Source organism: Vigna umbellata, chromosome 3 (assembly GCF_029865625.1).
Source record: "Vigna umbellata cultivar VRB3 chromosome 3, Vumbellata_1.0, whole genome shotgun sequence".
Lineage (NCBI taxonomy): Eukaryota > Viridiplantae > Streptophyta > Magnoliopsida > Fabales > Fabaceae > Vigna > Vigna umbellata.
The window spans coordinates 33,769,119-33,792,068 of NC_142167.1; the positions used below are offsets into that span (position 1 = coordinate 33,769,119).

The 22,950-nt window shown below is 37.0% G+C and overlaps 2 protein-coding genes and 1 long non-coding RNA gene across 4 annotated transcripts; 2 read left to right on the plus strand and 1 right to left on the minus strand.

Moving 5' to 3' along the window:
- Positions 1 to 6,633: 6,633 nt before the first annotated feature.
- Positions 6,634 to 12,018, minus strand: LOC148202313 (exosome complex component RRP41 homolog). 2 transcript variants are annotated; one of them, XM_088111152.1, is made up of 11 exons: positions 11,965 to 12,018; positions 9,782 to 9,828; positions 9,636 to 9,696; positions 9,432 to 9,467; positions 9,274 to 9,341; positions 8,408 to 8,486; positions 8,286 to 8,322; positions 8,050 to 8,166; positions 7,840 to 7,910; positions 6,782 to 6,871; positions 6,634 to 6,681 (listed from the first exon to the last, which is right to left on the minus strand). In XM_088111152.1, exons 1-11 carry the CDS (start codon positions 12,016 to 12,018, stop codon positions 6,634 to 6,636), a joined length of 708 nt encoding a protein of 235 aa, XP_087967278.1. The 2 variants fall into 2 exon arrangements, with proteins under 2 accessions (XP_087967278.1, XP_087967277.1); XM_088111151.1 differs by having other exon boundaries at positions 7,840 to 7,925.
- A 6,527-nt stretch (positions 12,019 to 18,545) lies between these two features.
- LOC148202314 (uncharacterized) lies at positions 18,546 to 19,026 on the plus strand. Its single transcript, XM_088109590.1, has one exon. The coding sequence runs from the start codon at positions 18,546 to 18,548 to the stop codon at positions 19,023 to 19,025; it is 480 nt and encodes a 159-aa protein (XP_087965716.1). The 3' UTR covers position 19,026.
- A 932-nt stretch (positions 19,027 to 19,958) lies between these two features.
- Positions 19,959 to 22,648, plus strand: LOC148202315 (uncharacterized). The gene is made up of 3 exons (XR_015785284.1): positions 19,959 to 20,210; positions 20,309 to 20,394; positions 22,224 to 22,648. It is a non-coding gene; the product is annotated as an uncharacterized LOC148202315 (long non-coding RNA).
- Positions 22,649 to 22,950: the final 302 nt, after the last annotated feature.

The window sequence follows — 22,950 nt, forward strand, 5'->3', positions numbered from 1 at the left end:
GGTCTTACCAAGTTTATTACTTGAACGATTCGGTCATACTTGCCGATTGTGAAACAAGTTTGTGACATCATATTTTGGTGATCATAAATTTGTCCATCAAGTTTTTGGCGCCGTTGCCGGGGACTCGTGGTTTAACTGGTTAATTTGTGTGATTATTGATTATCTTTGACTTTAATTATGAATTTCTGTTTTTATTTTTTTTCTGTTTTTATTTTTTTATCTTATTTGATTAGATTAGATTAGATTTGATTTTATTAGATTAGATTTTATTTTATCTTTTAGATTAGGTTAGATTTTATTTTATCTTTTAGATTAGATTAGATTTTATTTTATCTTATTTTATCTTTTAGATTAGGTTAGATTTTATTTTATCTTTTGGATTAGGTTAGATTTTATTTTATTCTATCTTATTTTATTCTATCTTCTGAATCTTTTATCTTCTGAATGTATATCTTCTCCTTTATCTTTTTGTGCTAACAAATATTTTGTAGAGTTTTGTGCCTAATGTTTGCAGGATGCAATTCGAACAAGAATTTAATGGGCACTCAATTCTACCAAAGTAATCTCAACCACTGGTGGGATCTCACTCAAGCATGGATAATGATCAATTTTGGCAAGCTGTCGAACAATTTAAGAATCTACCACCACAACAAAGGCAGAAAAAACCCTCTCTATCGGGAAGAAGGANCTCTCATATATGGAATTTATGCTTGCATCTTAATCTAAGATTTATGCTTTCTTTCATCATTAGTTAGGGTTTTTCCTCTTTGCTTAATGCTTGCATAGTTTAACTCATTCAATGCATGATCATTGGTTTTGTCGATACGGGCACGTACGGGGAAGTCTAGATCCGGGGAATTTCTCCCAATATTATATTGGTTGTCGTTAAGCTCCTGTACTTATGAACTAATCATTAGGAATGCTAGGAATTGTATGAACTCGTGATTAGGGAGAAGCCATCTAGAATGGTACTTTAGAGAGTGGCATTAACAATGATGATTTGAATGTTGAATTCCTAAAATGTATGAGAGTGGATGAGATGAAATTGACCCCCAACAACATATTCATTCATATATATCATTGAAAGTGTTTATCTTTTGTCTTTGCCATTGATCAAATTCATGCATACATGTTTACTTTTTGTCTTGCATATTAAAATCTAAATATTTCGTTTGTAAGTCCTAGCTAATCAACAAATCACATAACTAAACTAGGCCGTGAGTCCTTTGGGAAGAACGATACTTGGTCTTACCAAGTTTATTACTTGAACGATTCGGTCATACTTGCCGATTGTGAAACAAGTTTGTGACATCATATTTTGGTGATCATAAATTTGTCCATCAAGTTTTTGGCGCCGTTGCCGGGGACTCGTGGTTTAACTGGTTAATTTGTGTGATTATTGATTATCTTTGACTTTAATTATGAATTTCTGTTTTTATTTTTTTTCTGTTTTTATTTTTTTATCTTATTTGATTAGATTAGATTAGATTTGATTTTATTAGATTAGATTTTATTTTATCTTTTAGATTAGGTTAGATTTTATTTTATCTTTTAGATTAGATTAGATTTTATTTTATCTTATTTTATCTTTTAGATTAGGTTAGATTTTATTTTATCTTTTGGATTAGGTTAGATTTTATTTTATTCTATCTTATTTTATTCTATCTTCTGAATCTTTTATCTTCTGAATGTATATCTTCTCCTTTATCTTTTTGTGCTAACAAATATTTTGTAGAGTTTTGTGCCTAATGTTTGCAGGATGCAATTCGAACAAGAATTTAATGGGCACTCAATTCTACCAAAGTAATCTCAACCACTGGTGGGATCTCACTCAAGCATGGATAATGATCAATTTTGGCAAGCTGTCGAACAATTTAAGAATCTACCACCACAACAAAGGCAGAAAAAACCCTCTCTATCGGGAAGAAGGATAACATTGGAGGAGGCAGTTCAACAGTACATACAGATACGTGATTGTCATCACAAAACCACTCAAGCTGTCGAAGAATTTGATAGGCCGCCACCACAACAATGGCAGCAACAACCCTCTCCATTAGTAAATTTGGATGACACCCTTCAACAATTTTTGAAAAATTCCGACTCTACTCAGAAAAGCATTGAAGAATCATGTAAAAGGATGGAGATGCACCTTCGTTTCATTAGTCAAAAATTGAATGTTAAGGTTAATACTGAAGTTAACCTTAAGGAGGAAGGTCAAGCCATTGTCACTGAAAGTGACAAGATTTTTGCTGAGAAAAAAATAGAGAGAGATGAGGAAAAGATAGAGAGAGAAGAAAAAGAAGAGTTGAGTGAGAAAGATAAAGATGATGAAAAAGAAAAAGAAGTGGTTGAGAGAGAAGAGAGGAAGAAAATTTGTGTGAAAATAAAGAAGTTAAGAAGAAAAAGAGAAGGGAAGAAAAAAATAAGAGAAAAGAAAAAGAGAAAATTTGGGGAGAGGAAGCATAAGAAAAAGAAGATGAGAGGAAAGAAGAAGGAATCATATGAAAAATCCCATCCTCATCTAAAGAAGAATCATAGGAAGGAAAAGAAATTTAAGTGCTTTATGGAAATCTTCAAGAAATTGGAGATTAAAGTTCCTATGATTGAGACACTGCAACAGGTTCCTGGTTTGATCAAATTTCTGAAGAAGTTCAGTAGAAAGAAGAAAAAGAAGAAGGAACTTGAGCTTTACTGGGTCAAGCTAATGACGTTAAAAGAGCGCTTGCTGGGAGGCAACCCAGTGGATTTAAAAACTTTTGATTTGGTTTTGTAACTTTTAATTTGTGGACATTATTTTGTAAATATTTTGTTGGATACAGCATATACTGAAGGATGCTAGGTGGTTAAGTATCTACTGAAGGATACTAAGTTTGTAACACCTACTGATGGGTGTTGGTGAGAAAATTTTGCACCTACTGATGGGTGCTGGTAAGTCTGTAACACCTACTGATGGGTGTTGGTAAGTTTGAAACACCTACTGATGGGTGTTGGTGGATTTTGGGTCAGGCTCGTGACGTTAAACAAGCGCTACCTGGGACGCAACCCAGTTGATTGATTGTTTTTGTTTGTTTTATTTTAGTTAGGGTTTGCATAAGTATTTTCAACATTGAATTGCAGGGAACCAGTGAGGGGTATGTCTAGGAGGCACGTAGGTTAAGAAAAGAAGGAGAAGAGCACATCACGAAAGTGCCGCTAAGCGGCAACTTACCGCTGAGCGGTACTCTCGCAGATGGGCTTTAGTTCCCCTTAGCGGGATCCGAGCCCATTAGGGTATTTTTATACCCTAAGTTGCTCATTTGCTCATACTTTCAGACTCTTCTCTTCACACACACTCCTACATACCTTTTCAAAGGTTCTCTACAACTTTTCCCTCATCCCTCTTTAGAAAATCTCCCTTCCACTCACTTGCTCACTAGTTTTCCATCTAAGTTTGGGGTTGGGAGAGAGCATCATTGAAGGGGCTGATTTCTTCATTGTGGTTTACTAATGCTTAACAATGTATCTTTTGGTTTTGTGAATTATATTTGATGCAGGGATGGCCTCCTCATCGGGCAAAAAGAATCAAGACTATAAGATCCAAGAAGAAGGAAGATACAGAGGACAGCTCAGACTGATGAGGAGCTGAGATAGCATTTATTGATGAATGCTATCATATGCTTATGCTTTTGTGGTTTAAGTTTTCTGAACTTATTTGTTTTTGTTTTTAGATTAGGGTTGATGTACTCTATTGAACACCTGGTTTCTTATGATGGTTTGCTATTAACTGTGATTGTGTGATAAGTAATGCTTGATGATGCTTATTGATTTATTGATGTTGAGATGATGTGCACATTAAAATGCTTATACAGGTGATTCACAAGCTTTGTGAACAAATGCATGATATCATGATTGTGATTGTGAAATTAAGCAGGATGTGTATGTCAAATGTGAATGAGCTTATATGTGAGGTTTTGAGCTCCAGAGTTGTTATTGTTGAATGCTATTACTTTGGAAACATGAATGACTTTGCCCAGGTTTTCTATGATTGAATCAATTGCTTGTTTTGCATCATGTGATCAAGGCCGTTTGTTGGAACCCTTTTTATTGGCCAAATTCATAAAGTTAGCCCACTAAAAGAGAACACTTTGTGTTCTATCCTTTGAACCCTTAGCCTTGAACATACACTGAAAACCCTTGATTGAAAATCTTTACCTTGAGTTAAGTAGAAGATCTTGTGTGGTATTGTTAAATGTTCAAGTTTGGGGTTGTGGGGAAAACATGAAAAGCATTGAGCTAAGAGCTAAAAAGTAAGAATATGCAAAGAAAAAGAAAAGAAAAGAAAAAGAAGTAAAGCTCAATGCAAATGCAAAGGCAAAAGAAAGTTGGGAATGAATAAGAATAATTGTGTTGTTATGATTCTCTTAACTCAAGGACTTTGTGATCCAGAAAAACCAATTTTCTTGTTAGCCCAGCCACATTATAAGCCATTGAAAAGTCCTTGTGATGATGCATGCTTGTGAATGTTTTTGATTATGGTAAAATGAAAGGCAAAGTTGACTCATGTGACATTGTGATAGTGGAGTGAATGAGTGAAACACTTTACCTCGTATACACTTGTGTGTTGAGTGAAACACTTTATCTAGTGAGGAAATATTCCCTAAGCACATGAACATCCATGCTTAATTGATTGATCATTCATGAAAAATAGCATTTGTTGGAATTTAAATGACTTTGTGAACACTAAAGCATGTGCACATCTTGAATGAACTCTTGGTCATAAGTTTGAGTGAAGTTGTTACTTATCTTGAAAAAGAGGATTTTTGAATGAGTGAACCATCATATGAATTGGTTGGAGATTGAGTTACATTTTGTTTGCTTGAGGACAAGCAAAGTTCTAAGTTTGGGGTTGTGATAACAGTTGAAAAACTGTTATTTTCATGCTTAAATTTGATACCAAAAGCAACCTTTAAGACTTAGAAACTAGCTTGAATTCATATTTTTTCTTTAGTTTTGAGAATAAGAGAGTTGAAAGTGAATTTAATGGTTTTGTGCAAGATTCCCTTGATTTTGTAGGCTAATTGAATGATTTGAAAGAAGAATTGAAATACCGAATGATTGGAGTGCTGAAAAGTCAACCAGAAACCAGAAAAGTCAACCAGTCAACCAGAAAAGTCAACCAGTCAACCAGAAAAGTCAACCAGTCAACCAGAATGCTGAAAAACCAACCAGAACGCAGAAAACGTGTGACCGAGTGGCGCTGAGCGGAAAAATACCGCTGAGCGGCACTTTTCGGGTGCCGAAATCACCGCTGAGGGGCAAAACAGCAGCTGGGGGGCAAAATGGATCATGCGCTAGTACCGCTCAGCGGTAAAATACCGCTGAGCGGCATTCTAAGTGGGCTTGGACCGGTTTTCTTTTGTTTTTATGGGCTTGGACTTGTTTTATGTTATTTTTATGCCCTATTTAAGGACTTGCACGTCCTAGGGTTTGTATCTTTGGCAGAAACGAGGCAAACACTCTCTCTTCCACCCTTTTGAAGGAGGATTTTGGATGCTCAGGCTACCTCTTCACCTTTATTGGGTTTATTCTTTCATTCTTTCATTGTTCATCTAGGTTCACCATGAATATGGTGAACTAAACCTTGTATGTTTGTTGGGGAATCAATGTAATCTCTTGAAGCTCTCATATATGGAATTTATGCTTGCATCTTTTAATTAAGATTTATGCTTTCTTTCATCATTAGTTAGGGTTTTTCCTCTTTGCTTAATGCTTGCATAGTTTAACTCATTCAATGCATGATCATTGGTTTTGTCGATACGGGCACGTACGGGGAAGTCTAGATCCGGGGAATTTCTCCCAATATTATATTGGTTGTCGTTAAGCTCCTGTACTTATGAACTAATCATTAGGAATGCTAGGAATTGTATGAACTCGTGATTAGGGAGAAGCCATCTAGAATGGTACTTTAGAGAGTGGCATTAACAATGATGATTTGAATGTTGAATTCCTAAAATGTATGAGAGTGGATGAGATGAAATTGACCCCCAACAACATATTCATTCATATATATCATTGAAAGTGTTTATCTTTTGTCTTTGCCATTGATCAAATTCATGCATACATGTTTACTTTTTGTCTTGCATATTAAAATCTAAATATTTCGTTTGTAAGTCCTAGCTAATCAACAAATCACATAACTAAACTAGGCCGTGAGTCCTTTGGGAAGAACGATACTTGGTCTTACCAAGTTTATTACTTGAACGATTCGGTCATACTTGCCGATTGTGAAACAAGTTTGTGACATCATATTTTGGTGATCATAAATTTGTCCATCAAAGTGTCAGATCATTAGTTCCATTCTACACGTCTTATTTTGGGGGATTGGTGGAAATTCAGAAAGTGGTCCCAAAATAAATCATAATTTTGCTACCTTTTATTCATAGTGATAAGGTGACAGAAATGAGAAACGAATTCTACAACAATTTTCCGTTTTATTCAGCACCGTATGCTAAAAACAAAATTGTTCCACGTAAATACAAGAGAATTCTCCTCCATAACCAAAAAAAAGCACAAATGCTGAAAGAACGGACCTACAAATCTGGAAAACCGTGACCACAGGTAATAATAATCATAGCATCATTTTTGCTATAAAAACTATACACCTCGTCGATACTCAAGTTGCTTTGTGTTCTCCAGCAAAATCTGCCAGCCAACAAAGAAACAGGATTTAAGCAGTGAAATTAATGTAAAACTTGTTTGGACTCCTCTTAGTATAATCACAAAAGTGTCAGCAGGTTCTTACTTCTCGAATGTAGTTTGCTATTGCTTTGCAGCCTTTGATTGCCAGTTGCATAACATTTTCCAAAATGTCAATTGGTAGTTTAGAATCCATCTATAGACAGTAACAACAGAAATTAGTGCAAATAAAATTAAACTAGGAGCTTTTCCATTCTAAACTACGGAATATGGCAGGGAGTGAACGAATGAAATAAGCTGGATGAGAAAAGAAAAGCATTGCATGCTTTTCATAATAATGATAGTAGTAAATTTCTGATTAAAACTTTGAAGGTTCACAATCTCAACCAGCCTTTACATAGTGGCACGTGTTCGAAACAAATTTAACTCCATAATATCAATCTAAGAATGGGAGCAATAAACTGACTGATAAACTGTCATTGGAAAAAATCTATGCCAGCCCCACCAAATGAAGTTACCCTCCCTCTCTGTTTTGTGGACCATACATGAATTTCATCCTATAATAAGGTGGCGGAAAGAATATATCAACTATATTTCTTCAGTCAAAATTTAAAGTATCAACAAAAGATCTGCAACTAAAAAAGTAAAAGATGCTGAACTGGAATTCCAAATAAAGAGTTACCAAGTATGATACTAGTGAAAATTAAGTTACACTTGATCAAACATTAACTCAGACTAAAAAGAAGATTTGTCATAACATAACTCCATCAAAGGGTACAACAGCAAATCACTCTATCAGGAACCTTCGTAAGAAGTATCTGTTGATTAAAAAACAACTGATATTTGAAAAAAGATTCATGTGTACAGCAAACTATTAAGTTGTTAAATCTGAGGCGAGCTTAGATAAGCTTCTTTTGGGGATTTCCGAACATGCACCTATTCCCTCGAGTAATCAAGGGTTAAAACTCTACTGTTCTCTCCAAAATCTCTAATAACAAGAACAGTTTTTGAAGGAAGAGGAATTACAGCTTCAACACCACCAAACTCTTTACTACGTGAGTACCAATGACTGAGAGAGCAATAAAAAGTTTTCCTTTCTGTTGAACTAATTTACCTGGTTGACTACACAATAGATACAGAGAAAATAACAAGACATGAATTAACCTGAAGCAGTGTTACTTTATCCAACTTTGGCAGAATTCCTAGGGTTACATCAGGACCTCCAGCACTGTCTTCTACATAGTTCAAATCTGTACACATTCAGAAACCTTTAATAATTAGGGCAGCCCGTGCATCAGAAGTAGACAGAAACAAAACAGACATACCACACTTGTATTTAGCCAGTTCAAATTTAGAGTAAAAACAGATATATACCAAGCAGACTTGTGCTGTTAAGGTATCCGGCACTGCAGGATGTTACAAGATCACGCATAGGGATCCCAGCATCGGCAAGGGCCAAAGTTGCAGCATTTATACAAGCAGATCTAGTTCCTATAAAAGACATGTCAACATCACCCAAAATTAATGTACATATTAAATGAGTAAAGAGAGAAAATAAAATGGCAATGACAGAAGAGAATCACAAGATCCCATTATCAAGTCTTAGTTACCTCCATCTGCTTGGAAAACTTGGACATATATATCTATCTGCAAATTTAATAAGTAAAACATTAGGGAGGACTAGGGGAAAGCAAAGCACATGACAAAATAAGTTCTTAATGTGTAATAAAACCTGAGATCGAGGCAATAGATGTGTCAATATAGATGCTTCCATGGTTTGCCGAATAACCAGGGAAATTTCAGTTGATCTCCTGTAGAATGAGAACTTCAAATCACGTAGTAAAAAATAAGAAGTGATCCTATTATCCTTCTGTAAGAGAACCTTACAATGAGAACCATATTAAAACTATGAAGGAAAAGCAAAACAGGATAACATTTATATCTGCAAACATTGATGGTTAAGCCATTCAAAACTATTCAGTGAGTTTTGGCCAAAGATTACTCAAAAAAGTCAAAGCTTGCAAAAAAGATTAAAAATGAGAAAAGGCAGTAAAAGGGTGCATGGGGTTAAGCTTTTCATTGTTTTATGATACATAACCCATTGTTGAGCCTGTAGTCAGCTATATCAAAGGCATGGAGCAGCCAGCCCCAAAAACACTACAATACGTTAGTGGATAGCAAGATAGTTGTTACATAGAAAATTATGAATGCAAGATTAAAAAAAAAATTATACTGTATCACATGAACAAATGCAATATATATATATATATATATATATATATATATATATATATATATATTACTAATTAATAATATATATATATTACTAATTAATAATCAAAATTTATACTCTAAAAGTCTAAACATGCATTACCACCATTGCTATTAAATTCTTACCTCAGTAAAAAGATCAAAGAGTCCAATTTACAAATTACAAGGCACTCTTAAGATAGATTCTACTATTGCAACATTCACTATCATCCTAGTAGTCTATGCTCCAATACCATTTTGATAAGTATAAAACTACGAATATATAAAAAATAAGTGAAAGGTCAAAAAGAATAGGAAGTTAAACAAAAGCAAGTAAATGAGCAAAACCTGTCACCCTTTGATTTCCTCATGCGATCTCCAGTGCTAAAATTAGCCATGCTGTACTCACACCGAACCTATAGACATACATTGCACATAAGCAACAATTAAGTTTTTGTTACAATTCATATAAATACAGACAACATAACTTAGAAAAAAAAAACTACCAGAGCATGGTTGGTTATTTGGCTTCTATTTTGCACCTGAAATGCAGAGAAGTTACTAAAGAAAAACAGCAAATCATCTAAAGCTCAACTACAACATCAAAGTTTTTTAAATGTCTAAACCAACTAACACTGAAAAAGGATAGTTAACAATCCTTAAATTACATAGACAAATTTTCATTAGCAAGGTAAATAATTAAACAGTACCTCTCTAGGGCCATAGACGGCAGCAATAACTTTTGTATTACCCATCTCAAACATGGCAGAACTGTTTTCAAAATAAAAAAACTTTATGGTCAAATGCTTCAAATGATATCACAACTTAATTTTCTAAAAAGCTAAAATTCATTTACCCATCTGCTTTGGATACAGCACCAATTTCTGCACGAATTTGTCGCATCTACAATATACCATAAAGAGAGGAGAAAAAGTTAAAGGCAAAAGATCAGTAGAGAAAGAAATATAAAATCATAGATTTAGATCCTCTGCAGTGAAGGAATAACACTTTAGAGGATAAACTGCAGTAATAGTCATTGAGATTTTAATAACTTCATAGTTTCTTATACATGTACATATATTTTATCACACTCTTAAATACTAAATTTTTAATAAATAGTAATAACTTCACCTTATCCTCTAAAGTGCATCTCCTCATTTTAAATAGTCGAATCCCAAAATCATGTCCAAATCACAGCTGTTAAATATGTCTGAATTCCATAGGCCAGACCTTAAAATGCTGCTTTCAATTAGCTCATTTTGTCATAGGACCAAGTTCATATATCTCACTAAAAAAGGTTGGTTAGACATCCTTAGGGTTAGAACCCTCCATTTTCTTACTTTTATCATTTGGCAAATGATAACAGTTGAAAAACTGTTATTTTCATGCTTAAAATTGATACTAAAAGCAACCTTTAGACTTAGAAACTAGCTTGAAATCATACTTTTATCCATATTTTCAGAAATAAGAGAGCTGGACAGGTTTATGCTTGATTTCAGTGTTTTTGTGCAGGTTTTAAGGTGAATTTAGTGAAAGAAGTGAAGAATGAGAGAGATGGAATCAGAAAAGGAATCAAAGAGTGCAAAAGGAGAAGCCGAAGGCACCGCTCAGCGGCATTTTACCGCTGAGCGGCACTCAGGAGGTCACGGGAGGTCCGCTGAGGGGCAAAATGGCCGCTGAGGGGAAGAAACAAGACGCGCACTCACCGCTGAGCGGTACTTTACCGCTGAGCGGCACACTTATGGGCTTGGGCCTAGATTCTTTGTAATTTTAGAATAGTATATAAGCTTTAGGACGTCCTAGGGTTTGTATCTTTGGCAGAAACGAGGCAAACACTCTCTCTTCCACCCCTTTGAAGGAGGATCTTGGATGCTCAGGCTACCTCTTCACCTTTTTAGGGTTTATTCTTTCATTCTTTCATTGTTCATCTAGGTTCACCATGAATATGGTGAACTAAACCTTGTATGTTTGTTGGGGAATCAATGTAATCTCTTGAAGCTCTCATATATGGAATTTATGCTTGCATCTTCATCTAAGATTTATGCTTTCTTTCATCATTAGTTAGGGTTTTTCCTCTTTGCTTAATGCTTGCATTGTTTAACTCATTCGATGCATGATTATTGGTTTTGTCGATACGGGAACGTACGGGGAAGTCTAGATCCGGGGAATTTCTCCCAATATTATGTTGGTTGTCGTTAAGCTCCTGAACTTATGAACTGATCATTAGGAATGCTAGGAATTGTATGAACTCGTGATTAGGGAGAAGCCTTCTAGAAAGGTACTTTAGAGAGTGGCATTAACAATGATGATTTGAATGTTGAATTCCTAAAATATATGAGAGTGGATAAGATGAAATTGACCCCCAACAACATATTCATTCATATATTTCATTGAAAGTGTTTATCTTTTGCTTTTGCCATTGATCAAAAACTCATGCATACATGTTTATTTTCTGTCTTGCATATTAAACTCCAAATATTTCGTTCTTAAGTCTTAGCTAATCAACAAACCACACAACTAAACTAGGCCGTGAGTCCTTTGGGAGAACGATACTTGGTCTTACCAAGTTTATTACTTGAACGATTCGGTCATACTTGCCGATTGTGAAACAAGTTTGTGACATCATATTTTGGTGCTCATAAATTTGTCCATCAGCAAACTACAACATTTGTAGCTTTTAAGTGATAGGTTTTAATGTTTATCAGAACTAAGGTTATTGACTGCTTCTAATCTGTTTATATGTTTTTTTGCAGTTCAAAATGTGCCCTTACACATTTCCATTACCCATGGCATGGCTCATCTATGTATAACCCATATGCAGAACTATCTGCAGATCTTATATATACTAATTAACATAAAGCTTCAGTAATTCATGACTATGTAAGAATTCATGTAGGATATTATTATTTATTAATACTCCGCATTTCATACGCTTCATGAGTATTCTTGAAAGATCTAAAGGAACCTTTTTTGGAATGAATATTAAGTGAAGAAAAAAGGAGGAAAAAAAACAGCCCAAGAAAAAAATAATAGATGTACCTCCATGGGTCTGCGACCATCTAGTCGAAGTCCTTCTGGGCTGACGTATTCCATCCTCAGGTCAATCTATGGCAGAGACAAAAAGGAGACAAAGATGAGACATAAGCAGCTGGATTTTGTTTTATTTTGCTTTATATTCTTGGCTTCCAAAAAAAATGATATTTTCTACTAAAGTTATTGAAACAAAATGGTGAGATTTTGCAGAATCTGAGCCATTTAAAAGTTTGTGTTGGCTCAAGTAGTTTGTGGGTCATGCAGTGAGATGAGTGAGAGGGCAGTTCGAATTAATAACACTGCTCAATTGAAAACATACCGAACAAACTTCAGTTGCTCTGTAAAGATTAGGATGAAAACAAGGTTACAAAAAATCAAGCAATCTGAACTTTGAATGAATATCATATAGACAACAACAAACATTTACCCAATAAGTGGGGCACTATGTAAATAATATTGCAGAAATAAATATTAGAAATCAGCAAACAACAAAATAACAACGCATTTGAAGAAAATAAATCTGGTCGTGTCCCTACCCTTTTAAACATTTAAGTTTGCTCTTAATCTTACTGCAAGCAAAGAAAAAGAGGAAAGTACACCACGGACAGAAAGATATTGTAAAGGGGTGGTTCTCGAAGCAAATTCAATCTGCATACTGTTATTATTTTTATTTTATTCTAGCACTCCCCGAATTTCAACAAATTTCTAAAGGAGAATGAGCAGGCTTTTAGTTTATGTAACATTCCAAAATACAGTAATTACCATAATTCAGAATTAATTACAATTAACAGTAACATAAACAGTCTTTGCATTAATAAAACAGGGTTTAAAAGTCGAACGGCTTCAGTACAAAATATAACGCACATCAGGCGAACTAGAACGAACGGTTTAAGTACATGATTACAAAAGATAAGGACGAACGGTTTTACAAAAAGATATAACCGAACGTCCATTTCAAAAACGATCGTCCTAAACTATAAAGAAAAGACGAGCGCCCTACTGCTCCGCCTTCACTTCAACTTCAACCAAGTTAGCATCTTCTAAATTTTCTTCTTCAAGCACTTCTTCAAGAGATGCACCAACATCTGCTCACATCCACACGAATGATCATTGCAAGACAGGACGCACGTACATGGACAGTGGACAACACAAGGAAAAACGAAAGGGTAAGCTTATATAATTTAATTCATACAACACACATACATTTAACGTTTCAGTTCATACATACAGCAAGTAACTCAACATATAATTAACGTAAAAATATGTATATAAGACAGACTGTCCGGACTGTATGAACCATGTAGTTACAAGCGTCCTTGCACCCGAGTGGTGTAGTAGCCGGGATATACCTAATCAGCTGCCACTCGAGGTTAGTCCGTTCTTACGTCGCCCATGCTAAGTGATGGACTAAGGACCTCCTGCCATTCCCACACATGACTACCCCCTTCTACGTGAAGATGAGTATCACGGAATATCAGGATGGACAGCGAGTCTTAACTTATCCATGTTCATACTTTACCAAATTTAATATTTAACACATCTGAGACGTTCCTCCTTGGAACGCTCGTTCAAATTCCATAATCGTATAACCATTTAATATAGTGTTCAAACGTCTTAACATTTCATAATTATAACATTTTCATTCTATGTTCCACTCTCTTAAAAAGACGAACGTTCAACTTTCTGAAGGAAGAGGACGAACGTTAGGAGCCAGATTTAAAAGAACTCATTTAACAATCAGGAAGACTCCAAAATAATGAGATCATTTTCAGAATATTTTTAAGTACCAAGAGGTCAGGTTGACTCAACTTGGCTAAGAGACATCAATATGAATACTTAGCTACATTGGGAACCTTTTGTTTAAAAGGGATCGACTGCCAGTCAATGACCGAATGCGCCAATATACATTTACTAATTATTTGGACGAACGCTATTTACGTTCGTTAAGGATTCAAAGATAAGGACGAGCGTTCGGTTTAAGACCGAACACTACATTAAAGCGAACGCTAAGTAGATGACCGAAAGTAAATCGTGACGAACGTTCGATACAAGACCGAGCGCTCTTTAGGACGAACGTTTGGTATAAGACCGAGCGCTATTTAAGACGAACGCTTCGGTATAAGACCGAGCGCTATATAGAACAAACGCTTCGGTATAAGACCGAGCGCTATATAGAACGAACGCTTCGGTATAAGACCGAGCGCTATATAGAACTTACGCTTCGGTATAAGACCGAGCGCTATATATAACGAACGCTTCGGTATAAGACCGAGCGCTACGTATTTTAAAGTTCAAGGTATTTATATACAGCTGAGCTGAACCGAACGCTCAGACATTCAAATGGGGACGCTCGTTCTCGAGCGGAGTTCTTTCCAATTGAAAGAATTCCATTCTAAGTTATTTCCAGGAAAATCGAACGGTATAAGACCGTACGGTGACGAGCGTCATTTATCAAAGGGGAATGATTTAAAATTTCAGATTTCTCAACCTTAACAGATTTCCAGATTTCAACATTTTAAATAATACTTTATACTTCATATGATTTTCAAATTTATGAACTTTATAACTTTCATTTCCCAATTAATTCACATTCAACATCATCACATTAATAACTCATATATTACAATATTCATCCATCATTCATACGTATCAAACCAACATGCAGTTCAAACAAACCAGAAATCATATCTGATATCAGTGAACGTTCATAACAGCTCAAACATCATACTTTTCATACATGCAACTCAGATCATACAACATACAGGTATAAATTAAACATATAAGCTTCCCTTACCTGGATAGCAGTGTACGCCCTAATGCAAAAGTTGGGTTTGTCTCTTACAGTGTTCTACCCTCAGTTTCACTAACACTTTCACTTGATCTAAACATCAAAATCAGAGATGGCTCAGATATAGTCTATGCATGAACCGAGAGTATGGTTTCGCATGAAACCCTAATGGACAACTACTAGAGAAGGGAACTTACTAGCTTGGATTCCAATTCTGTTCGGTCCAAAAGGAAGATCACAGCTGGACGAACGTTCCTACGGTTCTGAAATGGAATTTGGAGAAAGGCTTGGTGAGTTACAGTAGAGAGAAGTTTGGGAGGTTCTAGAGAGAAGTTGGAGAAGATGAAGGGGTGAGTTTCGTGAGGAAGAAGATGAGTGGTGCAGGTGAGTGGAAGGGTTTTCGAAAAATCACTTTTGTTCCTTCCAACTCCAGACGAACGAGCGTCTCATTTTCGGACACCTGCACCCCCACTCTGACTTCAGAAACTTCCAACGTGACAAGTGACATGCGTGCATGCAGAGTTTGGTGCGTTTTTAGTGACACAGATGAAATGTTGGGGTGCGTTTTTCCATAAAGGCAGAGTGGTTTAAGGGAATTAAATTCTGATTTGAGTTGAGATTGTGGAATGAAGGAGACCCCAAGGAATGTTGGCTGAAGAATGGAAAGGCCTTGGGCCTCTTCTTTTTTATTTCTTTCCGACCCAACTCTCTCTAATAAATCAAAACAAAATAATGATACTAAAACATTTTCCTCCTTCACGCACCCCCTGTTTTCTCACCCGCGCACCCCCGCATCCATTCCCTGGACTCAGACCCATCCAAACCCTTAAACAAAAAAAAAATAACTTTATCTGCACCCACGGTTTCATGTTTCACACCCCGTTTTTGTTTGGGCTTAAGCCCATTATGTGCAAACAAAATAAAAAAAAAAAGAAAAAGGAAAGGGGAATTGGATCTGACACACGTTTCAGGATGCCCTTCTGTTTTCATTTTTACACCCCTGACAGACAAAGGAGCTTCAAATCTACTCTCTGCACTCCGGGTTTTTATCTCTGCACCCCCTATTCTTGTTGGTTTGTTTCTCTCGCTTTGTTCTTAAATTTTTATTTCTTTATGTAGCCCTTTGTGTTATAACTCCACTCTTGTATATTGCATCTTATATTTTGTTGGGTTTGTTCATAAAAAATATAAACAAAAAATAAAATAAAACAAACAAAGCCGTGTGAGTGCTCGTGCGATCGTACGCATCAGCCTAGTGCTCATTACGCAAACAATAAGAGAAAAAAGCCGTGTGAGTGCTCGTGCGATCGTATGCATCAGCCTAGTGCTCATTACGCAAAAATTTAAATATTACATCAAAAAATACCAAAAAAATATAAAATCTTCAAAAACCAAAAACATCCACATTTTCAAACAACAAACAATCTTTCTGGCCAGAACTACGTGATCCTTGATTCTCCATCAAAAGTGGAGATACGTAGGAGCAAGGCTAGTCCTTGTCAGGTTCATTTCCCCAAAAATCCAAATTTATCCATAATCAATCAAACAAATCTTTCAAACAATTTTCAAACAAATTTTCAAGCAGTTTTCTACAAGAACTACGTAACCCTGATTTCTCATTCTGAATGAGAATACGTAGGAGCAAGGTCAATCTTTGTCGAGCACAAAAAACTAAAAAATATTTGTTTCTTTAGAATTTTTATTTTAGGGGATAGTTAAACATTTTGAAAACCACATCACATTCGCATATTTAGTTAAAGGTACTGCCCTAGGGCAGGCGTTGTAGGGTGCTAATACCTTCCCTACACGTAACCGACTCCCGAATTTAGAATCTCATTTTCGCAAACTATGCCTTATCATTTTATGGTTTTTCCGTAGTTTTCCAGAATAAACTATGGTGGCGACTCCCAAAAAATCTTTTTTTCAAACCCCTGCGTTTTCTTTTTCGGATCGTTGTCCCGTCGCGATTTCGGTTGCGACACTTGTCTATTCTAAAACTCGGGAAGAACATGAAGATCACCTTAGGGCAGTGCTTGAAGTGCTGAGGGAAAGAAGATTGTATGCCAAGCTATCCAAGTGTGAGTTTTGGATGGAAGAGGTTCCTTTTCTTGGGCATGTGATTTCAGCTGGAGGAATTGCTGTCGATCCCGCTAAGGTGCAAGCAGTACTTCAGTGGGAGAGACCTAAGACTGTTATAGAAATCAGGAGCTTTGTGGGTCTAGCGGGCTACTATCGTCGTTTTATTGAGAGCTTTTCCCGGATTGTGGCGCCGTTAACAAAACTGACTAGGAAGGATCAACCTTTTGTTTGGACAGACTGTTGTGAGACTAGCTTCCAAGAGCTAAAGAACAGATTGACTAGTGCACCAGTTTTGGTTATCCCTGACACAGATAAACCTTTTGAGGTTTTTTGTGATGCCTCTCATCAGGGATTAGGGTGTGTACTGATGCAGGAGAAGAAGGTAGTGGCATATGCATCAAGACAACTCAAGGTTCATGAGAAGAATTATCCCACTCATGACTTGGAGTTGGCACCTGTGGTATTTGCTTTGAAGATTTGGAGACACTATATGTATGGCGCGCAATTTCAGGTGTTCAGTGATCATAATAGCCTGAAATACCTCTTTGATCAGAAGGAGCTTAATATGAGGCAAAGGCGATGGATGGAGTTTCTTAAAGATTTTGAATTTGATCTCCTTTATCACCCTGGGAAGGCTAATGTGGTGGCAGATGCATTGAGCAGGAAGTCAGTGCATATTTCAGCCTTAATGGTCAGAGAGTTAGAGTTGGTAGAAAGCTTCAGAGATTTGAGGTTGCAGGTAGAATTTGAAGCTGACAGCATCAGATGCAGTAATTTGGTGGTGTCCAATGACTTGTTGAAGCGTGTTAAAGAAGAGCAGTCGAAGGATGTTGAGCTCCAAACGTCATCCAGTTTGATTGGGACTGAGCAGGGAAAGGATTTTGCCTTGGGGGCTGATGGTATCTTAAGGTTCAAAGGCAGAGTCTGTATCCCTAGCAATTCAGAAATGAAGAGGTTAATCCTTGAGGAAGGTCATAAAAGCCGTTTTAGCATGCATCCTGGCATGACTAAAATGTATCAAGACCTCAAGGAGTCTTTTTGGTGGTCCGGTATGAAAAGAGATGTAGCTCAGTTTGTTGTCTCTTGTTTAACTTGTCAGAAAGCTAAAATAGAGCATCAGAGACCAGGAGGTTTGTTGCAGCCATTGGAAATTCCAGAATGGAAATGGGATAGCATCGCTATGGACTTTGTTACCCATTTGCCACGCACTGTTCGAAGACATGATGCAATATGGGTAATAGTGGACCGATTGACCAAGAGTGCCCACTTCTTGGCGATCGATTTGAGGATGTCTATGGCGAAGTTGGCGCAACTGTATGTTAAGGAAATAGTGAGGTTACATGGGGTATCAGATAGAGACCCAAGGTTCACATCCAGGTTTTGGCAAACTCTTCAGAGTGAGATGGGAAGCAGACTTCAGATGAGCTCGGCTTATCATCCCCAAACGGATGGACAGTCTGAGCGGACAATCCAATCGCTTGAAGATTTGTTGCGGACTTGCATTTTGGATCACCTAGGGGTATGGGATGAGATATTGCCACTAGTTGAGTTCACTTACAACAACAGCTATCAGACTAGTATCGGCATGGCACCGTTTGAAGCGTTGTATGGGAGGCGCTGTAGAACACCTCTTTGTTGGTTTCAGGATGGAGAAGCAGTTTTGACGGGACCAGAAATAGTTCAGCAGACTACAGAGAAGGTGAAGCTTATATAAGAAAGGATGCGGGCGTCTCAGAATAGACAGAAGTCCTATGCTGATCGGAGGCGCAAGCCGTTAGAATTTGCAGTTGGGGATCATGTGTTCCTACGAGTGACTCCTACTACCGGTGTAGGAAGAGCCATTCGTGCTAGGAAACTATCTCCTAGATATCTTGGTCCTTACCAGATTCTACGACGTGTAGGACCCGTAGCTTATGAGATAACCATGCCACCTCGGTTGGCAAACTTGCATCCAGTGTTCCATGTATCTCAACTGAGAAAATACATGTCTGATCCTTCTCATGTGCTTGAAGTTGACGATGTGCAAGTCAGAGAAGATTTGTCAATTGAAGTGCAACCAATAAAGATTGAGGAGAGTCAAAACAAACAACTTAGAGGAAGAACTGTCAGACTTGTCAAAGTTATCTGGAACAGTGGAACGGGCGACTCTACCTGGGAGTTAGAGGACGAGATGAGAGAAACCTACCCACACTTGTTCTGATAAAGCCTAATTTTCGAGGACAAAAATTTTTGTTGTTGGGGAGAATGTAAAGACCGCACGTCCCACTTTCTTTTGAAAGTGGGAGGGGCGGCTACCTAACAGAGAAGTGGTGGGGAAGGGAGGCACGTTCCTGGAAGTGGAAGGGGGCGGCTGCACGATGGAAGTGGGCGGCTGGCTGCACGTTCGTGTAGTGGTGGGGGGCGCTTCAAGTGGCAATAGCAGCTGGTGGATGGTGGGGTCTTCCCACTTTGAAAGTTCTCCAGCCACCAAAGACACCATCATCTCCTTTGTTGGTGGGCATAGCACTGAGGAGTGGCTATGGGGAGCACCATTTCTTCCTTCTTAAAGGTAGAAATCGTGGATTGAAGGGGTTGGATGCTGCATCTGGAGAAGGGAGAGGCTTGCTGCAATTTCGGGAAAAGAAGAATTGGAGTTTTGCTGCAAAAATCTGAAGAGTGAGAGGAGAGCTCTGGAATTTCAAGGAGACCTTGGGAGAGAGATTCAAGATTCAAGGAGGTCTTCAAGAGGTAAGGGGAGCTAGATCCTTTTTTCTGGATTTTATGAACCATGTATGTGTGTACTGAAATCTATAATATAGTGTCGTTGATGAACAAATTTCGTACTTAGAGTGACTTTGTTGTGTATGAATCTGTATGAGTGATGGTAGAATATTGTTGTTGAAGCAAATTGTGAGACCCTGGATAATTAGCAAATTTAATCCTGACATCACACCACTAACACACACACCACGTCACTGTTGCGGGTAATTAAAAACCCACTTTCAACTCTGATTTTCACCTCTGCAATGCACAGAAAACTGAACCACCATCATTCTCTGCAACATTAAAAACGCACCACTCCTTACATGCACACCTGCCACTTGTCACGTTAGAAACTTACAAATCAGAATTTAGTATGTAGGTGTCAGTCTTGGACATGTTTGTTCAAGCAAACGTTACTTTAACAAAACCAAAGTGTTCTGAGAACCCTTTCACCTGCACACTCATTCATCTTCTTCCTCAGAAAACCAAACTCTTCATTTTCTCCAAATTTCTCTCTAAGAATCCTTAACTTCTCTCTATCAGAAAACTCACGTTTCCTCTCTGATCACAATTGCAGCACCATAGGAATGTTAGTACTGCTGTGATCTCCATTTTGGACCAAACAGAAACTGAATCCAATCTGGTAAGCCTTCTTACTGTATTTCGTTCTTAGGTTTCTGGAAGAATAGAGTTTTAGTGCATGCAAGTATGTAGTCTCAGAGTTCTGCAATTTTTGATTAGATTTGTTTTGGAAGAATCAAGAATATAATAGAAGCATAGTTGGATAAAGCCATTTTCATCTAGGACAAGTTGGAACTTCAATCCGGGTAAGGGAAGCTTATATGTTTAATTCATACTGCTTGATTTTATAATCTGAGTTGCATGTATATGAAATCTGATATTTGAGCCTTATGAACGTTTACTGATATGAGATATAAATTCTGGTTCATTTGCATGTTGTTTTGGATACGCATGAAAGATGTGTGAATGTTATAGAGTTGGAATGATTAGATCGATTGAATCTGTCATGAATGAACACTGCTTAATTGTATTATATATGTTGTTGCTGATTTTTGATTTAAATGTATATTGATTTGATTCTGTATAAATGGAGTATGGTGATTGTATATTTGGAATGATCCAAATGTTGAAATCTGTATGATTTGATGTATTAAATCTGAAAGGAAAGTTGTCAAGTTCATAAAAATCGAAATCTGGAAAATTCTGTTAAGAGTTGAGAAATCTGGTCTCTGTACTGATAAAGGACGTTCGTCCCTGTACGGTCTTAAACCGTTCGGTTTTCAGTTAAGCTTACTTAGACTAGAATTCTTTCATTTGGAAAGAATTCTGCCCGAGAATGAGCGTCCCTAGTTGATGATCTGAGCGTTCGTCTAGCTCAGTAATATTTAAATATTTAAAACTTTATAAATGAGTGACGTTCGGCCTTAAGTAGAGCGTCCGTCCTTAATAACGTTCGTCCTAAATGAAGTTCGACCTTCTGTTGAACGTTCGTCTACAGAGCGTTCGTTTCTATATTGAACGTTCGTTCATAACTGGTGTTCGGTCATATACCTAAACGTTCGTCCTACCCAACGTTCGGTTTATACCAACGTTCGTTCTGATTGTGCTCGGTCATTGACTTAGCGTTCGTTCCAAAGCGGGGTTCGGTTTCTAAACTGAACGCTCGTCCCTATTATTGAATTTTGAGCGAACATAACTGGCGTTCGTCCAAATTGTTAAATTACGTTCGTACTTGGACTGCCAGTGCTGTTCTTCTGAAATCAATTATATTGCTGGTGTATCTAAACACTTATCACTGGTTTTATTCCTTGGGTTCTATCTAGATTCTTTACACTTAAAATCTTTCAATGTATTATTCATCTCTTCTAAAGATCAGTATTTTCAAATTATCAAGAGTTGAAGCATATTAAGTGAATAAATGACTCGTTTCTTTTGTCCAGAAACGTGAAATCAAAGGTTCTGTGATAAGTTCATTTTATTTGATTAAAGAATGCATGACGTTAATATTAAGAGAGTGAAATACAGAATGGAGATATTATAATTATGAAAGGATATGATGGTTGAACACGACATGATATGATTATATGATTTTGAACTTGAATGAGCGTTCCATGGAGGAGCTTCTCAGTTGTATTAAATGCTAAATTTGTAAAGTATGAACATGGACAAGTTACTGATGGCTTGGTCCATCCTGATATTCCGTGATGCTCATCTTCACGTAGAAGGGGGTAGTCATGCGTGGGAATGGCAGGAGGTCATTCGTATCCCTCACTTAGCAGGGGCGAATGATTAACCTCAAGTGGAGGTCATTCGTATCCCTCACTTAGCAGGGGCGAAGGATTAACCGCATGTGGAAGCTGATTAGGTATATCCCGGCTACCACACCACTTGGGTGCAAGGACGCCTGTAACTACATGGTTCATACAGTTCAGTACAGTCTGTTTTATATAGATTTATATGTTAAATTTTATGATTAAGTTGTTTGATGTATCTGTGAATTAAATTGTGAACTGTATGTATGTTGTATTAATTAAACAATATAAGCTTACCCTTGCAATTTTCCTGGTGCTGTTTACTGTCCATGTATAATCCGTCTTGTCAAAATGCAATGATCATCCGTTGTGGATGTGAGCAGAGGGTGATGCATCTCTTGAAGTATTACTGGAAGAAGAAAATTTGGAAGATGCAAACCTGGTTGAAGTTGAAGTAAAAGCTGAACAGTAGAGGCGCGATTCCGTAGCAGTTTTAGTCTAGTGTGTTGTGCAGTATTTTTGGCAGTTGTATATATATATATAGTTCTGCAGATCTGTTTTGTATTTATCTGAAAATTTGGAATTCTGTCAAGTGCTGGACTGTATTTTGATATTCTGTATTTAAATTCTACAGAATGGATAATCAGAACTGGTTTCTGTTTATTTTTTTATGAATTCTGAACACTGCAGATTTTACTGTACGTGCTGTATGTTAAGTTTTAAAATTCTGAGCTACTGTAATATTCTTAAGACTGCACTGTTTATCTCTGTAAATGTGATCAGTTCTGGTTAATGGTAATTATCATTATTTGGGATGTTACATTAGTGGTATCAGAGCAGTTTTGTTCTCTTAAGGACACTGTAGGGTTATGAGTGCACTGTGTTTTGCCGTGTGCATTAGATGTCCTATTGTGGTTGAGGGGCATAGTTATAAGGTGAACTTAATCTGTTTACCTTTGAAGGACTTGGAAATAATTCTAGGAATGGATTGGTTGGCTACCAACCATATTATTATAGATTGTGGCAAGAAGGAATTAGTGTTTCCTGAAGATGATGAAGAATGTGTGGGAGTTACATTCGGTCAGTTAAGGGAGGATATAATGGAAGGTG

What these genes read in the sequence shown, in the direction of transcription:
- LOC148202314 (XM_088109590.1), top strand. Translation starts at nt 18,546, where the DNA reads ATGCGGGCGTCTCAGAATAGACAGAAGTCCTATGCTGATCGGAGGCGC.
- LOC148202313 (XM_088111151.1), bottom strand. Translation starts at nt 12,018, where the DNA reads ATGGAATACGTCAGCCCAGAAGGACTTCGACTAGATGGTCGCAGACCC. An exon ending in ATGGTCGCAGACCCATGGAG is followed by an intron (nt 9,829 to 11,964) that starts GTACATCTATTA and finishes GGTATATTGTAG; the next exon opens with ATGCGACAAATTCGTGCAGA. An exon ending in TAGCAAACTACATTCGAGAA is followed by an intron (nt 6,682 to 6,781) that starts GTAAGAACCTGC and finishes GTTGGCTGGCAG; the next exon opens with ATTTTGCTGGAGAACACAAA.